This window comes from Lutra lutra, chromosome 4 (assembly GCF_902655055.1).
Source record: "Lutra lutra chromosome 4, mLutLut1.2, whole genome shotgun sequence".
Taxonomy (NCBI): domain Eukaryota; kingdom Metazoa; phylum Chordata; class Mammalia; order Carnivora; family Mustelidae; genus Lutra; species Lutra lutra.
The window spans coordinates 196618378-196637508 of NC_062281.1; the positions used below are offsets into that span (position 1 = coordinate 196618378).

A 19131-nucleotide genomic window follows, 5' to 3' on the forward strand; every position below is an offset into this window, starting at 1 on the left:
AGCTCCCAGTGCCCGTGGGAACCCCAGGTGCCTAAAGCAGAGAAGGTCCAGGATATCTTCATCTCCCTGGTGGGGCTGAGCTGGGGGGTTGTGGGAACACGGAGGGAGAGCAGAGGTGGGGGACATGGGGGCCCTGGTGGGCACCCTGTCACTTGCCAGCTTCTGTGTAAGCCGGCCTGCCCTTTGCACTCACACAAGTGTGCGGACATCACAGCAGTGTCCATGGCCCACCGAGGGGAGAGGGGATCTTCCCAAGGGCGCTTTCCTGCCCCCCCCCCCCCCCCCCCCCCCGGGCCTTGAGCTAGACTCTGGTGTGTCCTCTGGGAGGGGCCAACCTCCGATCTCAGGCTCCATCCCTCACAAGGTGCCTACCCCTGGAGGTTTCCAGAGCAAGCTTCTGTGGCAGGAGGAGTGACCTGGGTAAGAGCTTGGGCCAAGCTTCCTGCCAGTAAGGGCTCCTGGGCCAGGCTTGGAGCAGGAAGGCCCGACCCCAGCCCTGCCAGACACCTGCCTTGCATGGGCCGCTCCACCTGCCTGTCCCTACCACCTCCTACAGTGGAGCCACCTGCTCCAGGGCTGGGAGCCCCAGCACCCGCGGCCCCCAGCCCCTGGCATGGGTCTGAGCACAGATGGCTGCGCGTGTGAGGCCTGCAAGGCTCACATCATCACTGCATGTGGGGAGGGTGTGGGGGGGATGGGGCGGGCAGGCATCCAGGCCCCGAAAGTTCTGCACCCCCGTGCCACGGTTGCCTGGCAGTGGGCAGAGCACACAGGAGGGCACAGAGCATGGTGGGTCTCCGTGGGTAGGGTCAGGGTCCCCCTCCAAAGCCCTGCTCTTACATCCGGCTGGGGTCAGCACACCTGTTGCTGAGGGCACACTGTCCTGCGGGAATCTCCGGCCCACTTTCCCTATAGGACCCCTGCCTTCCTGCAGGTGGTGGGGACTCAGACTGTGCTGGGCCCCGGCCAGCAGAGTGTGGGTGTGGGACCTTGGGATTCTCGGGAGCCCTCCAGCCTGTCCCTGCCTGGCCAGTGAGAAGGGGGGGGTGGCCTCCGACAGGACAGGCAGAGAGGGAGGGGGTGTTGGTGGGGAGTGGAGGTAAGTCAGGCTCCAGGTTGGGCAAGCCAGGGAGGGGGCTGCTGGTCACAGCTGGGAGTATGGGTGGGGTGGAGGTGGGGGACCACACTGAGTGCCAGGGGCTGACCCCGCAGTCCTCCCTGGGGGCCCAGGGGAGGATGGGCCGTCCCAGCTGTTACTGTAAATGGGCAGGCGGCTTCCTCTTTCCATGGAGGGCGCGCCTGGCATCCGCCTCCCCAGATAAGGGTACGAGTTCTTGGCCTGTGGTCAGCCCCCCTGACCACAGGGTGCTGGGTGGGGCCTGGGGGGCCAGACTATGGCTCTGGGGCCAACAGGGGACTGGAAGAGGGGTGGAGATCCCAAGACACAGACGAGCAGGAATGCCTGAGTGCACAGGGGACTGGGGTGGGGCCGGGGCTGCCCGCGGTAGAGGCAGAAGTGAAAGCGGAGGGTGGGGGGGAGTGTCACAGGGCAGGCCCAGAAACCAAGGACCTGGGTAGGCGCCCGGGAGCACTCCCTCTGCCCCAGGCTCCCCGCATCCCCGGGGCCTCGGGCAGTGTGGAAAACAGCACCATCCTCGGAGCAGCCCACGCCCGGAGCCCAGCTCAGGCCAGGGTTCTGGGCAAACGAGGCCCAGCGGCAGGACAGCCTCGTGGGTCCCTACTGGCGTGGGCAGTCCTGAGCCAGGGGACCCAGAGGTGGGGCAAAGAGGCAAGGCGTGGCCAGGAACACTGGGAAGGGGCTTGACAGCAGGCGGCACCAGTGTCCTGCTGTCCTGCATCAGGGTGCCCAGGGCCCCTGAAGACTGAGGCCGTAGGGGGAGGGACAAGGGAGGTGGACAGCAACAATCTCAAGCAGACCCCCCCACTCAGCATGGAGCCTGGACAGATGGATGTGGGTCTCCATCCCCCCACCCATGAGGCCGTGACCTGAGCAAAAAATCACAAATCGGACACTTAACAGTCTGAGCCACCAGGGTGCCCCAACCCAGGGGCCTTTAAAGTTAAATTCATACCCAAAAGTGAATCCGGAGTTGGAGCCCCAGCCCCGGGGAGGTATTGGCTGGCATCTGTGCTTCTGAGGCGGCCGCCAGCCCAGCTCCAAGGCCCCACCTGGGCTGAGCACCACACTGGCCACGAGGTGCCCCCATGGCCTGCACTGGGCCTGCCACCCTGGGGAAGCCCCCTTCTCCAGCCCGCATGGGCCTCCTGCCCTCCTCTGGGACTGCCTCTCCCCTCCTGTCTCTCCCCTCCCACCAGCCTCATTCCTCCCACATTCGGGGCCTGGAGCAGCCCGTGGACCTTCGCCCTGGAGCCAGTGGGGAGCCGAGAGCCTGTGGGCCCTGAGCGGCAGCAGCAGGAGATGCTCTGCGGAAGGTCAAGGCCTGGCAGCAGCGCAGGGACACCCGTCTGGCAGGCCCCAGGGAGGGGACATCAGTGGCTGCATTGATACCCTGTGGGAATGGCAGGTCTGGGCAAGTCCGGGGGGTCACATGAGGACCTGTCGCCCATCCAGGTGGGCTTGTTGTGAGGCTGAGAAAGGGGCAAGTGTTTGGCATTGGGCACAGGTAGGGCCTTGGCTGCCCGCCGGTGCCGCCCTCGGCTCCCACCCAGGGCCACTGGGGAGACCCCAGAGGACAGCGAGGAGCAGCCCTCCCAACAGAGCGCCACACGGTGCCCTGGACATTGGGCAGATGTCGTCATGGGGGGCCCACACCCTAGGTGTCCAGCCCTGCCCGGGAAGGAGGGCACTCAGATTCTGGCCGATGGTCCCATGGCTTCACAGCAGGGAGTCAGGCCAAGGTGACACCCAGGTGATGGGGGGTTGGGCTCCGCTCTTGGGGCTGAGCCCCACTATGTAAGCGTGTGGTCCACACCTGCAGGCCCAGGGCCCCAGGCAGGGCCCTGGGGCCCCATAAGCAGTAGGAGGGGGCAGGGGCCTGGGGCTTGTAAACCATCCACCTTCCCTCATCACCTGCCCCCCAACCCAGGCTCTATGAGATCCTGGGTGGCCCCCCACGAGGGGCTGGGATCTTGGCCTTGGGGAGCCTGTGGACAGACATGGAGGTTCTTCCTCCTGGTCCCCACTGTCCATGCTCCAGGTCCAGCCTGGATAGGAGCCTGGAGCTCTGGCAGAGTGGGCTTCTCCCGGCTGCCTGGGTGCGGCTATCCAAAGCCCAGCGGACTCGGTCCCCCTTCCTGGGACTCCCGAGGACTGCTGGGGCTTCCCACCACCCAGTTCTCCAAGTGACCCCCGTATGACCTTGGAAGGGCCCCACTGGAGCCGGGAATTGGGACACCGGCAGCCACAGGGACCCGGGAGAGGTGGCAGCACAGGGTTCCCAGCACCCAGCATGGCCAGAGTCCCCAAGCTTCTCCCTCAGGCCAGCACGCTGGGGCCCAGGGCTCTCAGGCCCAGAGGGGAGCTGGCCATCTGCCCCGGAACAGGGGGGGGGGGGCGCGGCAGACCTCCGGCCCCCCGCACAGTCCCCTCCAGCTGATATCCGTGGGCCACAGCCAGGTGGGACCTAGAGAGACAGACAGCACCCCAGCCAGGGCGCTGCCCACCCAAGCCCCATGTCACTCAGGGTCGATGGAGACCGAAGGTCCGCACAGTCTGACAGGCAGACGGACACCCCCGCCCCCACCCTGGGCTCAGGCCCAGATGGTGACCCGGGCTGGGGGGAGCGTGGGGGGCCCAAGTACGGCTGTCCGCGGCGCACTCTCCAAGTCCTTTATTGTACAAGGTCATCTGCTGGGGGAGAGGCGCCAAGGGACTGCGGCACACAGCGAAGTACGTAAGTAAGCAAGCTCTCTCCGTGTTCGTCTTCAATCAGGCATTTATAAACAAGAAAGCATACATTAATTACATAAAAATAGTTTTCGATAGTAGAGTAAGTCATCATGTCGTCATTAGCAGCAGCAGAGGGGACGCGGACAGCGGTGCGGACGCTCCTGGCGGGTAGAAAGGTAGAGCTGTGGGTTTTTTTTTTTCCTTAATTGAAAAAAAATGTCGCTTGTGACTCCTGACTTAAAGCAAGAACAAGACGGCCGCTCGAGCCTGGTGGATGCGGGGGGTGGGCAGGGGCAGGGAGGACGGAGCCCGGGGGCTGGCGGGGGGTCCGTCCCCTCGGGCAGGGGAGCTGTTCTTCCTTGTTAAAAACAAGACAACTACCAGGTAAGAAAAGAGTTTCTGAAAAAGGAACCACCGTACACGCATGTGATACAACAGTGTCGGGAACAGTATTTACAGGGACCGTCTGTACATGGGGCTAGTCCGTACGAAAAGCAGGATATTACGTGTGTGAGTTAGCTGCTCCAAAGATATGAATGTTATTGCTGTTGTTTTTCCCTTCGTTAAAAATCCTCTTTCAGCGTAGAAATAATGAGTGACTAAACTGAACACACAGTCATCCAGATAATGGTGGGTGTTACACACAGGAGAGTCTACAGCCGACAAGATAGATCCCTCTTCTCTCTTCTGCAGAGAAACCAAACGGCAGCTGCGCCAACCAAAGCCGGGTCTCGGGCCCCTCAGCCCGGCCCCCAGAGGACGGGAGTGGCCAGAACTCGCCGGTGCCCCCACCCCTCGGCACCCCTCCACCCAGGGAGCTGCCCAAGAGGGCTCGAGCTGCTGGTGACCGGGGAGCCTGGGACAACCAGTCCCCGCCACCCCCGGGCAGCCGTGGCACGCCCAGCTCTTCCCGACCTTCCGGGATGAAGCTGGCATAGGGAGGTGTGGACCCAGCAGAGAGACGGTGACCAGAGGCGGGCAGGGCGAGGGCGAGGGGAGGCGGGGCCCCAGCAGAGAGCTCTGAGAAGCTCACCGCCCTCCGGGACCCCAAACTCCCAAACCGAAAAGTGAGTGGGAGGCCCTGGGCGGCAGGCCCCAGGGGCCCTTTGATCTCTCTGGACTTTCCGACTTGGCACCAGAGCACAGCCAGCCAGAAGCACGGGGCACAAGCGCTTAGACCTCTGCCCCGGCGAAATCACGTAGTTTCCCTTGAAGAAACGACTGAAAACACACAGCTCTGGAAAAACAAGGCTGAGCACGGCACTGTGAGTGTGGCATAGCACAAGCAGCCCCTTCTGGGGCCGGTAATAATGCCCATGGACGGGTGCACACGCGGCAGAGCGCTACCGTCCCATGCATACAGATCTCGTAACTGCAAAATAAAGCAAAAAAAAAAAAAAAAAAAAAAAAAAAAAACCAAACCAACGCTGCATATATATGATGTCCCTTTGCATTGCACTTTAGAAGGGGGGTCCAGCAGCACCTGCGCCTCTCCCCCCACAGTAAACCACGGGCGGGAACCCTGCAGATGACACGGTCACCAAGCCTCTGCTGGTCGCCGCGGCAGGTGGCACCAGTCTTGGGCGGGCGGTCTGGTCTCTACCTCCGTCTGCGCTCACAGCTGCCTCGGCATTAGAATGGGGTCAAGCGAGGAATTCTGGTAAGATCTTTCTCGTGTACATAAATACCGTAATTTCAGGATGGGTAAGCCGCCTCTCGTCCACTGGGAGATCATTTTTCAAGCTTGGGCATAAAAAACCTTATACAATTTGCATGAACAGTTGAGAGTAAACGAGATTATTTGGAATAAATGCAAGGAACTTATTCTGATAGTGGCAGATTCAGTCGCTATTGAAGACAAGTATCTCGGGGGTAAAAAGACAAGTCAGGGTTTGCTGTACAAGATGCTGGAAGGCACAGAACTACCCCCCGAAGTTCAGTTTTTGCATTTTCGTTTTGTGATTCCCTTGTTCAACCAAGCACCAGAGGGGGTTTCTAAACACTCGAGCACTTAGAATGTGCACTGCTCTATAAACGGGTTCGCAATATTTGAAAAGTAAAAACCTCAGTTAACTGGGGAATAAAAAGAGACAGGAAGATTTTTGACAAAGTGCAGTTCTAAATATACGTTTAAATGAACAAACAAACAAAAAAAAATAGTGAAGTAATGCTGTTTTGTTCCAACGCTGCAGCCTCAGTCCGACGCAACAGGAGTGGCCGGGGGAGGGCAGCCGAGGCAGCGCGGGCCTGGCACTGCCCCGGCACTGCCGCACCCCCACCCCCCAGGGCCGCCGGCTCTTCCCAGCAGCAGCACAGGAAGCCTGGGTCCTCGTCGCTGAAAAAATAGACTCTGGAGAAAACCCTCTCTGTCCCGGGGCCGCCGCGGACGAGCTGCGATGGCTTGGCGGGGCGGGGCGGCCGCACCCCGGCTCCCTTAGCAGGTCCTTGCATGGCGTCACGCGTTGCTGGGGCTTTTAAAAGTTAGTCATTAAAAAACCTGTTGATTTTTCTGAGTATCAAGTCTTCTTATTGGTTTTAAATAGCTTATAACAAAAATGTAAATGTTAGAACGTTCCGGCAAGCACAGGCTGCTGCCGACGCGGACTCGGCCCGGCGGCAGCTGGGAACCCGCTTGCACACGTGAACTTGGCCAGTAGAAAATTCTGCAGTGGGTTCCAAAAGTGTGTGGCTCCAAACACTCGCTTGGTTATAGGCACAGTAAGACGTTGTGCTGTGTGGCCGCGGGGCCGGCCCACCGGCGCGCAGAGCCCCCCAGCCCCGGCCGCGGGCTGCCCGCCCACCCGCTCCCTGGGGCGCCCGCCCCGCGGCGGCAGACGGTGGGGTCCGCTAGGGCTCCGGCTCGGCCGTGCTCTCGGCGGCCTCGGGGCGGGGCCGCGGCCACAGCTGCTCCCGTAGCTCCTTCACCACCTTCTCCAGGTGCTCCCGCGCCTCGCGCTCCCGCAGCAGGTCGGCTCGCAGCTGCTCACGGTCCGCCTCCGCCTGCTGCAGCTTCACCTGCAGGTCCTCGATCTGAAAGGAACGCGGGCGTCAGCGGCACCGCCCCCGCCCGGCCCCCTTCCTGCGTGGGAGACGCGGCCCGCAAGGGAGGCGGTGACAGGGGCACGCATGACCCCAGTGCAGACGCGGCACACACAGCCCCGCGGGTGGGGAATGACCGAACCCTAAGAGCTGCGGCCCGGGGGTGGGGGGTACCATGCTGACTCCCTGAGGCCAGGCCCGAGGAGGGGGGCCGCAGGGCCCACTGCCCCCTACCTGGGACTCCTCCTAGCCAGGACGGCCGGTCAGGCGGTGCAGAGACTCTCAGAAGCGCCCACGGTGGGCAGCCTGCAGCCCCCGCCCCAGGATAAGAGCTGGGGCTGCCTGGGGGCCCCCTGCACCCCTGGGGCCGGCTCGGAGCCAACTCCTCAAGCAAAATCCCCAAGGAAGGGCCTGGTCTGGAGGGAAAGAGCCACAAGGAACTCCCACACGGCGGCCCCAACCGACCGGACGACCGCCTCTCGGTGGGGGACCAACACGGCAGCCCAGAGAAGGGCCCCCCCCCCCGGCCTCCCGAGCCGGCAGTGGGTCCCGCGGGTGCCAAGAGAACACTGGCCGCTTCCCGCCCGGGGCCCAGGAGCCGCTCCACAGTGGCAGCCAACAGGGGCGCTCTGTGGCCCTGCCTCCCGGGTGGCGCCACAGATACCCGCCACGAGGCCCCCCGCCAGTACCTGGGCCGAGTACTTGGCGCGCAGGCGGCCGGCCTCGCAGCCCTTGTCGCACACCCGCACCTGGCGCGCCTGCTCCAGCTCCCGCTTGAGGCGCAGGCGGGACTCGTTGGCCTCCCGCATCTTCTTCTCGTTCTCCGCACGCAGACGCTCGATCTCCTTCCGCAGGTTGCGCTTGGCCTCCGTGGCCTCCCGCAGCTTCTCCTTCTTGGCCACGCGCAGAAACTCCAGCTCCTGGAGAGCAGGCGGCACACACAGTGGGCCAGGGGCCGGAGCGGGGAGGGGGCCGTCCCCTTGCTGCCCCAGCCTTCCCGTCCCCATGGGGTCCCAGCGCACTCCAGCCTGCGGTCTGAGCACACAGCCGTAGCGGGCAAGCTTCCGCCGGGCTCCCAGAGCCGCAGGGGTCCCTCCGGGCAGGGCCGGGCGCCCGATGCACAGCCGAGCTCCCGGGCATGGGCACGTGCGGTCACGCCTCCACCCAGAACCAGGGAGAAAGCGTTCTGAGCGAGTGCCTGATATAGACACATCTGAAATCCTGGGGCTCTCGGGAGCCGTGTGTGCGAGGAGCCCCTGTGTGAAGCTGCCAGACGCCAACCGTGGAGGTGTGAACTCAGCGGGCACCGGGGGAGCCTCCTGCAGGGCCGCAGAGCCCGAGGGTGAAGGCCCACCCTCCCCGAGCCACGGGCTCTGCGGGGAACGGGCCCAGAGGACAGGACAAGCTGAGGACCTGGGGACAGGGCACTACCGAGGTGGGAGGCGGATGCGGGCGGGGCCCAGACACCCTGGCCTGCAGTCCGTGCTGCACAAGGAAGCAGCCACGTCTACGGAGTCAGCTCAGAGCCAGCGTGTGCGCCACCTGGTCCGGCCGCCACACTCGCCACAGAGGAACCTGCTGCATCTGCCTCCGACAGCCCCGCGTGTGCACAAGGGACCCTCGGCCCGGCCTGTGCTGCCCTAGGGACAGGCCAGCGGTGGGGGCGGAGCCTCACCTGGTGGAGGCCGCGCTTGGCCTGCAGGGCTGCGCTCAGCTTCTCCTCCTGCTTCACGCGCATCTTCACCACCTCGTGCAGGAACTTCTCTTTGGCTTCCTTGGTGTCCAGGCCGCCCTCCAGGGCCTGCCGCAGGTGCTCCAACTCGGCCTCCAGGCCGCCGCTCGCGGGGTCGACAGGGGCCGCAGCCTCAGGGGCGGCAGGGGCGGCAGGTGGGGCGTGCACGCCGGGGGAGCTCAGGTCCTTAGCGGAGCTGGATGAGGTAAGGGACGGGGAGGAGAGCGAGGACAGGGAGGAGGTGACTGCGGAAACACAGATGGAAGCGGAGGTCACCAGGGTGCTCAGCACGTGGCCGTGCGGCACCGTGCCTGGGGCAGGCAAGGACCCCGACTCACACGTACATTCCTCCCTGCTCTCCACTTCCACCTCGGCCTCCGAGTCCTTGTCATCCTCTGGGGCGGCCACAGCCACGGGCGCCGGCGTCTCTGGGGCTCCAGGGGTGTCCACGGTCAGCTTCCGCTTCCGTGGCTGGAGGCAGGTGGCCAGAGGCTCGGGGGCCCGGGAGACAACGGTGGTGCACGGTGGGCTGCTCATGACCTTCTGCTGGGCCGGTGGTGCCAGGGCCACGTTGGGGGCTACACCCGTTTCGAAGCTCTTGTACGAGTAAAAGCTGCAGGGTATGGGGGGGCGTTGGGGCCACAGGCATCTGCTCCCCACCCCAAGTCCCCCATCCCACCATGGCCAGCACGTGAAAACTCCTTGTGGGACCCGCCCCCTGGAGGGTGCGAAGGAGGAGATGCAAGCCAGTGGCCGTAGCCCGACCCTGTCTAAGGGACCAGCACGGTGGTGACTGCCGGTGGCCCCCCTCCCAGACTGCTTCCAGGCCCACGCGGCCCCACGTGCAGGCACTCACAGTAGGCCTGCAGGAGCAGAGAGCCTCTGGGCCAGCACAAGGCGGCTTGTGGGTGGGAACAAACACAGCAGGACCCCAGGCCCTCCATTCCCCCTGCACTGAGCCACCAAAGGAGCGCCCAAAAGAGGGGAAGCCCGTCCTGAGACGCGCAGAGCAACAGCCTTTCTTGGATCGTGTCCACCTTGAGAAAGACCTTAGGCAGCTCCTGGCCCAGCAGGTGCTTACAGACACCCAGGTGGCAGAGCCCCAGCCCGACCCCTGTGTCCTCGCTGCCTGCTGGCATCAAGGGCGCTCACCTGTCACGAATCAGGGCCGGGAGGTGCGGGGAGAGCTCTTTGTCACTTGCGGACACTGCTGGGGACCAGGGTCGGAAAGCGGAGAGGCGCTGGCGAGGGTGAACACAGCCAAGGCTCTGCAGGAAGAGAGGCACCGGGCGTCAGAGGTCATCAGAGGCTAGGGTGCGGACCCCTGTGGCACCCCTCTTCCCCCCTCCATCCCCTGCCCCACACCACCTTGCTGGAGGAGCTGGCCAGGGTCCGCAGCCAGCCGGACTGTTTGTCCTTCTCAGATGATGTAGGGAGTTGGGCAGAGGCATCATCTGTCTTCCGGATGGAGGCTGGAGGCTCGGAGGAGACCTGTGAGAGACACGAAAGTTGTTGGTGCCTCTAGCTCTGGGCAGGGTCTCCCAGCCAGCAGACTCGACCGTGCACAAGGCGTGAACAGTGACGTGCAGACCCGGACCCCAGCAAGGGACAAGTCGCATCCCTGCATGCCCTGTGCGGCTGCCACACTGGGACCTCACCCCACAGCTACAGAAGGCTCAGGGGAGGGCGCCCAGGCAGAGCTCAGGGCAGGACCTCGAGGGGACAGTGCTCCCCTCCCCGCCACAGCCTTGTCTGCGCACGGCCGACTTGGTGCCCACAGAGCTGACGGGAGCCTCAGACTCTGGCCTCTTGCTGCGTCCTGCCTGGATGGGGAGGGGGAGCCCGGTGGGCAGGCTCACTGGCCAAGTGTGGGGCCCTCCATTGTGGGGGGGTCACCCATGGCCCCAGAGTTCTGGGTTCCACCAAGCAGAACAGACAACTTGCTGTCAGCCAGAGCGGCCGTCTGGCAAGACCCCAGGAGAAAGGTGTGACAACCCTCCACCACGTGCCCGCGGCTTCAGGACCGAGGCCACACTCCTTTTCTCCTCGCGCCTCGCAAAGGTGCCTCCAGTCTCCCAGGGGCCCCAGGTTGTGTGTCTGCCGGATGCTGTGGTCAGAGTGGCTTCCAGCACAGGTGTCAGGATGACAAACGCCCCCATCCTGATGGCGCAGGATCCCAAGGAGGACAGGGCCTCTGCCTGAAAAAACGGAGCCGTCTGTGGAAGATGGACAGTGCCCCACGCCCAGGGCAGCTGCGCCGGGGCCACACGCAGCCTGCACCCGCCTAGGGCCAGGGGCCAACACGACAATGCGCTGTCGCTCTCCCAGATCTAAACTCAGGAGGAGAGAGCAGAACTGGGGGGCGCTCTGCTGGCAGTCAGGGAGCCTTGGAGGGGAGACCACTGATGGGGGGAGGGAGAAGGGCTCCTCCCACCTCCAGAACACTTAGAGAAGGTCCTGTGTCATAAACCTGGCCCCTTGGGGGGACATGGGCTTCCCGGGAGGGGGAAGAGGGCAGGGAGGCAAGTGGTCCATGGAGATACCCTGCTTACCAGGGCCATCGTCACCAAATACCAGGGACACAGGACTGGCGGGACCCTGGGCAGAGGGCCAAACCAAGCCCCTCACACGTCCGTATGCACGCATGTGCGCGGGGCCCCCACCACCTGACAGCCCTGCTCAGGGGACAAACATGCATGGCGAGGACGACTCCGGGGACACAGGCAGCCTTGGGTCCCAGGGAGTAAATACTAGGACCTCGGACCCTGTGCAGGGACGCACTGGCCTTTGTCCTCACAGAGAAGCAGCTGCCCGAGGCCCACGCCGCGCTCTGGGGAGGTGCTCCCGAGTGGAGCCCACAGACGACTGTGGACGGTCTGCTCAGACACGAAACAATCGTTCGGGAAATAAAGACCCGTTTGTTGGTGCTTTTTAGGGGAAGAGCGGCGGTGACGTGCGGCCTGGACACCGCCTGCCGCCTGCGAGCGGGTGGCCGGGGCGGGCGACGGGCGGAGCTTCCTGTCTGAGCAGATAGGAAGCAGGGAGGAGAGGAAGCAAGCCCAGTTCTCACCGAGAGAAAAGCCACAGGCTTGGCACCGGCGCCCGCAGGTTCTAGAAGCCTCAGGGAGACTCCTGGGGGGTGCATACGACTCAGGCTATAGGGCCACCCCCTGCCCCGCACCCACAGGCCACAGCCCCATCTGTCTGCAGGAGGAGTGAGGCAGGCTGGGGGGGGGTGGACTCCTACTCAGGGGCCTGGCCTGCCAGCACCGAGCAACAAACTGAGCCCGGGAGCTCTGGAAAAAGGGCCTGAGCCTCCCCCGCCCCACCCACCCCCAAGCTTGTCAACCCTAAGACGGGGACGTGTCTTCAGGCAGGAAAAACCCCAAGAGCAGGACCTTCCATGAACATGAGAGAGTAGCAGGAAGGGGCCAGAAGGGAGCCTCGCCAGGACATGGACACTGGCCCTGAGGGAGGGCTGCTGCTCCCTCTCCCGAGAGCGACCTAGAGCCCCAGCAGCCTGTGCTTCTCCAGGCCTGGAAGGCCGCCGTCCCTAGCAGGGCCCACGTGAGCCCCCACAACAGCCCACGGCATCCCCATTCCACAAGAGGTCAGTGAGCAGGTAAGGACAGTCACTTCTGGTTCCTGACCCTTCTCAAGGTCTCCAAGCCGGATCACGGGGGCCCACAACCCTCACGGAGGGAGCAGGCTTCTGGGCCCAGGACTCAGCTGGGGCACCGAGACCAGGGCCACGGCAAGCCCACTCCCCCGAGCCTCGGGCTGAGCCTGCCGAGGGTCCTGCAGAGCGTGGACGGGCTACCGCAGCCGGCCACGGCACTGCCCGCGGACGCCCGCCCACAGGACTCCGGGCAGAGCACTGCCCCACGCAGCACACACGCAGCCGCCAGGACCCCGGGCCTACCACGGAGCAGCCGCTCAGCTGGGCGCGGACGGCTCGACGTCCCCGTTGCCCTGCTGTGCGAGGCACCCAGGCGCCCACACACACGTGAACAGACAGGGAAGACGGGGTCTGCACGCAGGGGAATACCGCTCGGCTGTGAAAAAGAATGAAATCCTGCCACTTACAACCCCGTGCATGGAACCAGCCGTGTTGCACTCAGTGACGTCAGTCAGAGAAAGACAATGACCCTCTGACCTCACCCACACCGGAATCTAAGAAACCAGATGAGAGCAGAGAGGGAGGACAACGGCAGTGGGGACTCTTCACTGAGAGACTCTTAACTTTCGGGAAAACAGGGCTACGGGAGGGCGGGGCGGGGCTGCTGGGGGATGGGCAGCCGGGAGGCCGGGATGAGCCCTGCGTGCCCCTCGGGCTGATGCATCACCGACCTTTGCCTCTGAAACCAAGAACCGTGTATGTTAAATCACTGAATTTAAATTAAAAAACACAACGCAACAAAACAAAACAAAAACTGTGGTTACCAGGAGCTGAAGGGAGGTGGGAAAGGGAAGTTGTTGTTTAATGGGTGCAGAGTTTCGGTTTGACAAGATGAAAAAAACTCAACAGGCGGATGGAAGCAAGGCTGCAGGGACTGGACCGGGCCGGCGCTGCCGCAGCGCACCCTGCAGCGTTTAAGATGCTACGTGTTACCTTGTCTATGTTTCACCACAATTTTTAAAAACAAATGCTGTTTTTAAAAGGGAAAAAAAAAAAAAAAAGCTGTCTGGAGAGCACGCAGGCAGGCACCCGGACCCTCCAGCAGCTATGTGCACCTCACAGAGAGGACGCCCCGCGATGGGGTTCTGCACACTCTGTCCAGGGTCCTCTGTAGGTTTACGAGGATTTGGGGGCATGACCTCAGAGTGACTTGACTATGTGACCCTTCTGTCGGGCCGGGCTGTGGGGTCCATCCTGTCAGAGGCTCCAGCAGGCACAGAGGAGAGGGAAGCAGGGCGGTGCTGGGGCAGCGCAGGGAGAGGCCGGGCGGACGACAAGGTCAGCGGCCACCAGGAGCTGGGGGAGCTTCTAGCATCAGCCCTGGGGCCTCATGCTCACAAAGGCCATATTTCATTCCATGCCTGAGCCCCAAATGCACAGAAGGACAGCCTCTGCCAAGGCCCAGAAGCAGGGCAGGGCAGAAGGAGGGCTCCGGACTCCGAGACCAGCGGCCCTTGGATTTCTGAGCCCCTTCCCCCACACTCCCCCATGTTCCAGCAGCAGGGCTGCAGGCCTGGGTGTGGGCCCTGACCTGGCATCTGGGAGCCCCTAGATGCAAGACTCCTGCGAGAGAGGCCACTGCCAGTACCCCACGTGTTCTCAGGGAATGAGCTCATTACCACCTGCCTCCCAAGACTGGCCTGGGGTGAACCCAGGATCGGTCCCCAGGGCCTGCCCTGCCCCCCTTCCTGTGCACCACCCGGACATCTTCAAAGAGAAAGAAGTGTGCGTGGGGGACAGAGAGGAGGGAGAAAAGACGTTCCAGATGCTGCCGGCACTGGCCTGAAGTCCGAGAGCACAGCCGCTGTCCGTGCAGAGCTCTGGCTGCCACAGCAGACACGACCCTTGGCTCCGGTACCGATTCTGCGGTGACACCGGCGGTGAAGAGGGCCAGCTCCCACCCAACTGCCAGGATAGCCAGAGGCCGGCTGGGCACAGCCACGTGCCACGCACCCAGACGGCCTGGGGTAGGGACAGCCAACCACAAGGACAGACCGCACCCACAGAGCCCAGGTCGAGAGAGCAAGGCCAGGCCAGTGCGCACTGCACGTGAACAGACGTGCCAGGCCCCGCATGCGCACAGAGCCAGCGCTACCAGGGCCGCGGCACCAGAACCGAGCTCATGCGGGCGGTACGGGCCCTGAGCTGCTGACCCGCAGGAGAAAGACGTCCCTCTATGTCGGTCAGAATCAAGTCACCTTCTCCACCCAGGTCCACGGACCCCAAACTTTATCTATGTGCACTTGGGGGATATGGGGCCTTCGGCTGAGGATCTGATTGTGACGGTCCAAAGACTCTGCCTGTGATGAGCACCAGGGCCACAGACGCTGAGAATCAGACCCGCGGCCCTGGTGTGCCCACAGGGAGCCAGTGTCCAACAGCAAACACGTCTGTGGAGGGCAGGCCAGCAGCCTCAGCATGCCTCCGGCTCCCTCCGCCTTCTCTGAGACGCCCCCAGCGGGTCCTTCTCTCGCCATGCCCTGTCTGGACACCGCTGGCATGTGTTGCCAGGCCAGGGCACACTCAGAGCTCAGCTGTGTGGGTCGCTCTCAGCCACAAAGGCCACAGGCACCCGGGAGTGCACGTACAACCCCCCCTCCCACCCCCCGCCCGGCCCGGAGCAGATGGGAACTGCGTTGGTTTTGTTTTCCTACTACACTAAGGTGCTCCACCCACTCTGGCCCCGTGGACCAAGGCCAAGGACACATGCTGCCCCAGGTGCCACATGGCGGGGCTGACATCCACCGCCACCCAAGTTCCTCTGATCCAACAGCACTGAGCACCGAGGCCGAAGGAGCGGGAGAGTGTGTCTGCCCAGCAGACGCCTGGGCGCTGACAGGGGAGTGCAGACCTGGGCAGAAGACCAGCCTCCTCACTATGGCCAGCCACCGTGTGGACGTCCGTGCGCCCAGAGCTTCAGATCCCCACCCACAGCTGGCAAAGCCGGGGGCGGGGGGGGGTATCCTGCCAGAAGAAAAGACTCCCGGGTCCCAGAGCCCGCAGCAGCTGGGCCGGGGCTGGGAACCAGGGAGGCACTGGATGGCGATCCGCCTCCTCCCGCAACAGCAGGCCCAGGTGAGGGTCAGGAAGAGCCCCTGTGGCGAGAAGGCCTCCTGGGTGGTCTTCGGGGTCTCCTGGGTGGTGAGCTCAAGCAGCAACGGCCCCAGTCTGGGTGGGCCCCCAGGCCACCCCGGCACAAGCTGATGACAACAGTCACAGGCCTCAGCCGAATGCCAGGGCAGAGAGCATCAGCAGGAAGCACTCGAGGCCCTCTCCTGCCCAACGTACAGGTAGCCTGGGGCTGAATTCTGGTCAATTCCTTGGGGATCAGCAAAGAGAATTTGGAGGTCACAGGTGGGACAAAGAGCAGAATCCCAGGAACCCCAGCTCACTGGAGGCCAGACCTCTGCCAAGGGTCCCAGGAGGACAAAGGACCAATGCCCAGACCCAGGAGAGGCTCCCCAGGGCTTAGGAGCACACACGCCCCTTTCAGACGTCACGGTGGGGATGGACTTAGCAGATCCCGTAACCATGCCGGGCTCTGGACCACACCCAGACGGTATGTCGTTCGCAACTCAGCAGGCGTGGCCAGGGGTGACCCCACGACAGGCTGAGACTGTTCTATAGGTCTCCACTGACCACTGACCGCAGGCGGACCACTCGGTGCTCGAGGGGCCGAGAGCTTGGCAGCAGGGCCCCTCCTTGCTGTGGCCTCAGCCCCAGTCCCTCACAGGCCCATGAAGGGAAGCCACAGAAAGGCCACCCAGGAGAGTGGGAGCAGACCCCACCACCTTGTCCACTGGGGGCTCCCAAGGCAGGGACAGTCCCTCTGGGCAGGGCCCAGCGTCTGGGCCTCCCTCAGCCTGGGCTCTCCACACTGTGCTCGCCAACCCAGCTGTTAATGCCTAGTTACTAATTAATTACTAATTAGACGCCAAATAACAGGTCCTAGACCAAAGCCCCTTTCCCTCTCACCGCCGGTGTGGTGCTGATGGTCCCCGCTTCGAACCTCCCCGACACAGGGGTCTGAGCCAAACTTTACAGAGAGAGTTTGTATACCCCAAATCAAACAAAATACCGCCCCACACCAGCCTCCACCGCCGCCCAGTGTCCCCCGAGGGGTCCTGCTGTCCTGGAGCAGTGCGGGCAGCTTCAGCCCCAGGCCCAGGCCTGCCGCCTTCACATGCTCCTGGTCTCAGGAGACTCGAGCAGCTCCTACAAGATCTGGGTCAGCCACGTGGCTTGGTCCAAGACACCAGCTGGTTGGTGCTGGAGAGATCCCCGGTCTGTCACCCTAAGGGGAGGAGGGCTGAGGGGTCCCCCGGAGCCCTGGAAGGCCACAGTCACGCTCCCAGCAGTGTGTTTGGGTCGGGGAGGCCACCTAGGCCCCAGACAGAGCAGCAGCATCTGAACCTGGGCCCTGAGGCCCCGCCTTGGGGGTGGAGCTTCCCGGCCACACACCCACAGGGAGGGTCATCCCAGGCAGCCAGGGGGGCTGCGGGCACCCTCCAGGGCCCATGGTGCTGGCAGGCAGGGCTCTGCACAGAGATGGCAGAGGGTCCCCAGAAACAAGGCCTAGACACCAAGGAGGCTGCAGCCAGATGGTGGAAAGGGCAGCTTGGAGGCCTCGGCACATGCCAAGTGCCACGGGGGGGGACTCCCGTTTGCTTTCTTACGTATCAGCAAACACAGGGCCCCCTTCTGTGGGTGGACGCAGAGAACACCCAAAGGAGCACAAACCCATTCCCAAGACGCGGCTGCCTGGCCCGCAGGCGACTGCTCAGACCCCGAACAGCCTCCCTGGTAACGAGGCCCCGCGCGAGTCCGATGACAGAGCACCGGCGAAGTGGCTGCCCTGGCCAACACACGTCCCACCTCTGCCCAGGCCATCGCCACAGCCACGTCAGAGGTGCCACATCTCGGCCCAGGAGTGAAGGCGACGCCTCACCCAACGAGGGCACCTCATCCTGCTCCAGAGCAACTCAGCTCGCGGAGCACAGCACGCTTGCCCTGCGCCGGCAACCGGGTAAGGATGGCACTGGGCGTCGGTCCCCGCAGGACCCGGCGTGTGCGTGAAGCCAGGGCTGGCTGCAGAGCCCCGGCGGGTGGCACGGCTGTGTCCGGGGCAGACGCACATCAGGAAGGCAGTCGGGTACCGGGAGGCTCACCAGCCCCTCCAGGATGGCGGCCCCCATTCTGCACAACTGAAGACCACAGAGCAGGCACAAGTTCTAAGACAGTAGCCTGAGGGGCCACGTCCCAACCTCCTGGGTACGCCAAGGGCCCCCCACCCCGGGGAGCTCACACCAAGCTGAGGGTACGTGCTCTCCCGCAGAGCCCCACTACCCCAGCCTGCCGAGGCTGCACCGCGCTGTCCGCCGGCCCTCCTGGCACCGAACCGTGTTCGTTGGCGCGGTCAGCCCAGCAGTCGAGACGGTTCTGCGCCAGGAGCCAGGGAGAGCGTCTCATCAAACAGCCAGAGCTGTTGCGACATCAGGGGAAGGACTTCTGTGAAGTGGCAGGGCTGAGTGAGGAGACGGCACCTACGAGTTCCGCAGAGGCTGAAGCCTGGGCGTGAGGTCACTGGCCCCTGCGTGTACTAGCGACCTCCTCCAGGAGGCCAACAGGACAGCCCAGCGCCGCCGGAGGCGTGGGATCACGCACGCACACCTGCGTTCCTCAAATGGGAAGAACGGCCACGGGGAGGGCCGCGGCCTGTGCAGACCCTCCCGAGGGCCAGGAGTCCCAGGCAAGCGTGGCCGAGGGTTGTGGGAGATCCCGTGGCCAGGCCGGCCCCTCCCCGAGCCCCTACTCCAGCGCTGCTCCCACCCCTGCCTTGTTTCCCCCGGGGCCGGAGAGCGGCCGCGTGAAGGGAGGCGGCCCCAGCCCCGCGGGCGCCGCGAGGACCAGCACTCGGGTGGGGAGGCCCCCTCAGGCCTGCTGGGGCGAAGACTGCTCGCCGGCGCCGAGCAAACGCGAACACGGTGTCCGCAGGGCCGGGCTGCCACTGCCCACAGGCTTCCTGCCGAACCACGGCCGCCGCCGCCGCCCCGGCCGCCGCCAAGGCCAAGCGCCAACACGAGCAGCCAGCGATAGAGGGGGATGTGGGAATTCGTCCAAGTCGAGGCCTTCCTGCGGTTCAGAGGGGGCCACCGCGAATGTGGGGAGACAACCACAGGCCGGGAGGAACAACGTGCAGATGCAGCGTCTGCTGGGGGACCCGCGTCGCGCACGCCAACACACCCCGGCTGCGACGAGGCGCGAGGGGCCCGCAGCTCCCCAGAGGCCACGCCCCCAGCAGCAGGGAAACGCACCTCAAAACCGCAGCCAGAGACCCCTTCGCACCCACCGGGATGGCGGGCATCCGACAAGAATCACACAACCACCGGGGATGGCGGCGGCGTGGGGGGCGGGGCAGGGCCTCAGCCGTGCGTGGGAGGGGCCGGAACCAGCACCGGCAGGGAAGGGGCCAGCTCCTCAGTCAAGACCTGGGAGGACTGAGAAGAGGGACCCAAACACCTGCACAGTTGACCCCTGAGCAACGCAGGGCTGAGGGGCACCAGCCCCCTCCGTGGGGTCCCCAAAACTTGACTAACAGCTGGTGCTGACCACAGGCCTGACCCATCCCACAGGCAGTCGATCGACACACATTTACATCATCCCCCCACGGTAAAGTAAGCTAGAGAAAACAAGGTGTTACCAAGAAAATAAAAAGAAACACCTTTGCAGGACTGGCTGTCCCTGCCATAGCTGACACGGTCTGTCTACAAGACGAGTGGCCCCTCAGTGCACACCGACGTCCTCTATGCG

At 64.0% G+C, this 19131-nt stretch overlaps 1 protein-coding gene across 3 annotated transcripts in view; it reads right to left on the minus strand.

Moving 5' to 3' along the window:
- Positions 1 to 3899: 3899 nt before the first annotated feature.
- SKI (SKI proto-oncogene) overlaps positions 3900 to 19131 on the minus strand; it is a 66474-nt gene continuing 51242 nt past the window's right edge. The window contains exons 2-7 of one of the 3 annotated variants that reach the window (XM_047724338.1): positions 10011 to 10133; positions 9795 to 9910; positions 8987 to 9255; positions 8586 to 8887; positions 7600 to 7830; positions 3900 to 6901 (exon numbers count right to left, since the gene is read on the minus strand). In XM_047724338.1, the coding sequence (XP_047580294.1) occupies positions 6719 to 6901; positions 7600 to 7830; positions 8586 to 8887; positions 8987 to 9255; positions 9795 to 9910; positions 10011 to 10133 (1224 nt within the window). In that variant the 3' untranslated portion in view covers positions 3900 to 6718. Of the gene's footprint in view, positions 6902 to 7599; positions 7831 to 8585; positions 8888 to 8980; positions 9256 to 9794; positions 9911 to 10010; positions 10134 to 19131 lie in introns of all 3 variants that reach the window. The other 2 variants (XM_047724339.1, XM_047724340.1) reach the window with 2 other exon arrangements.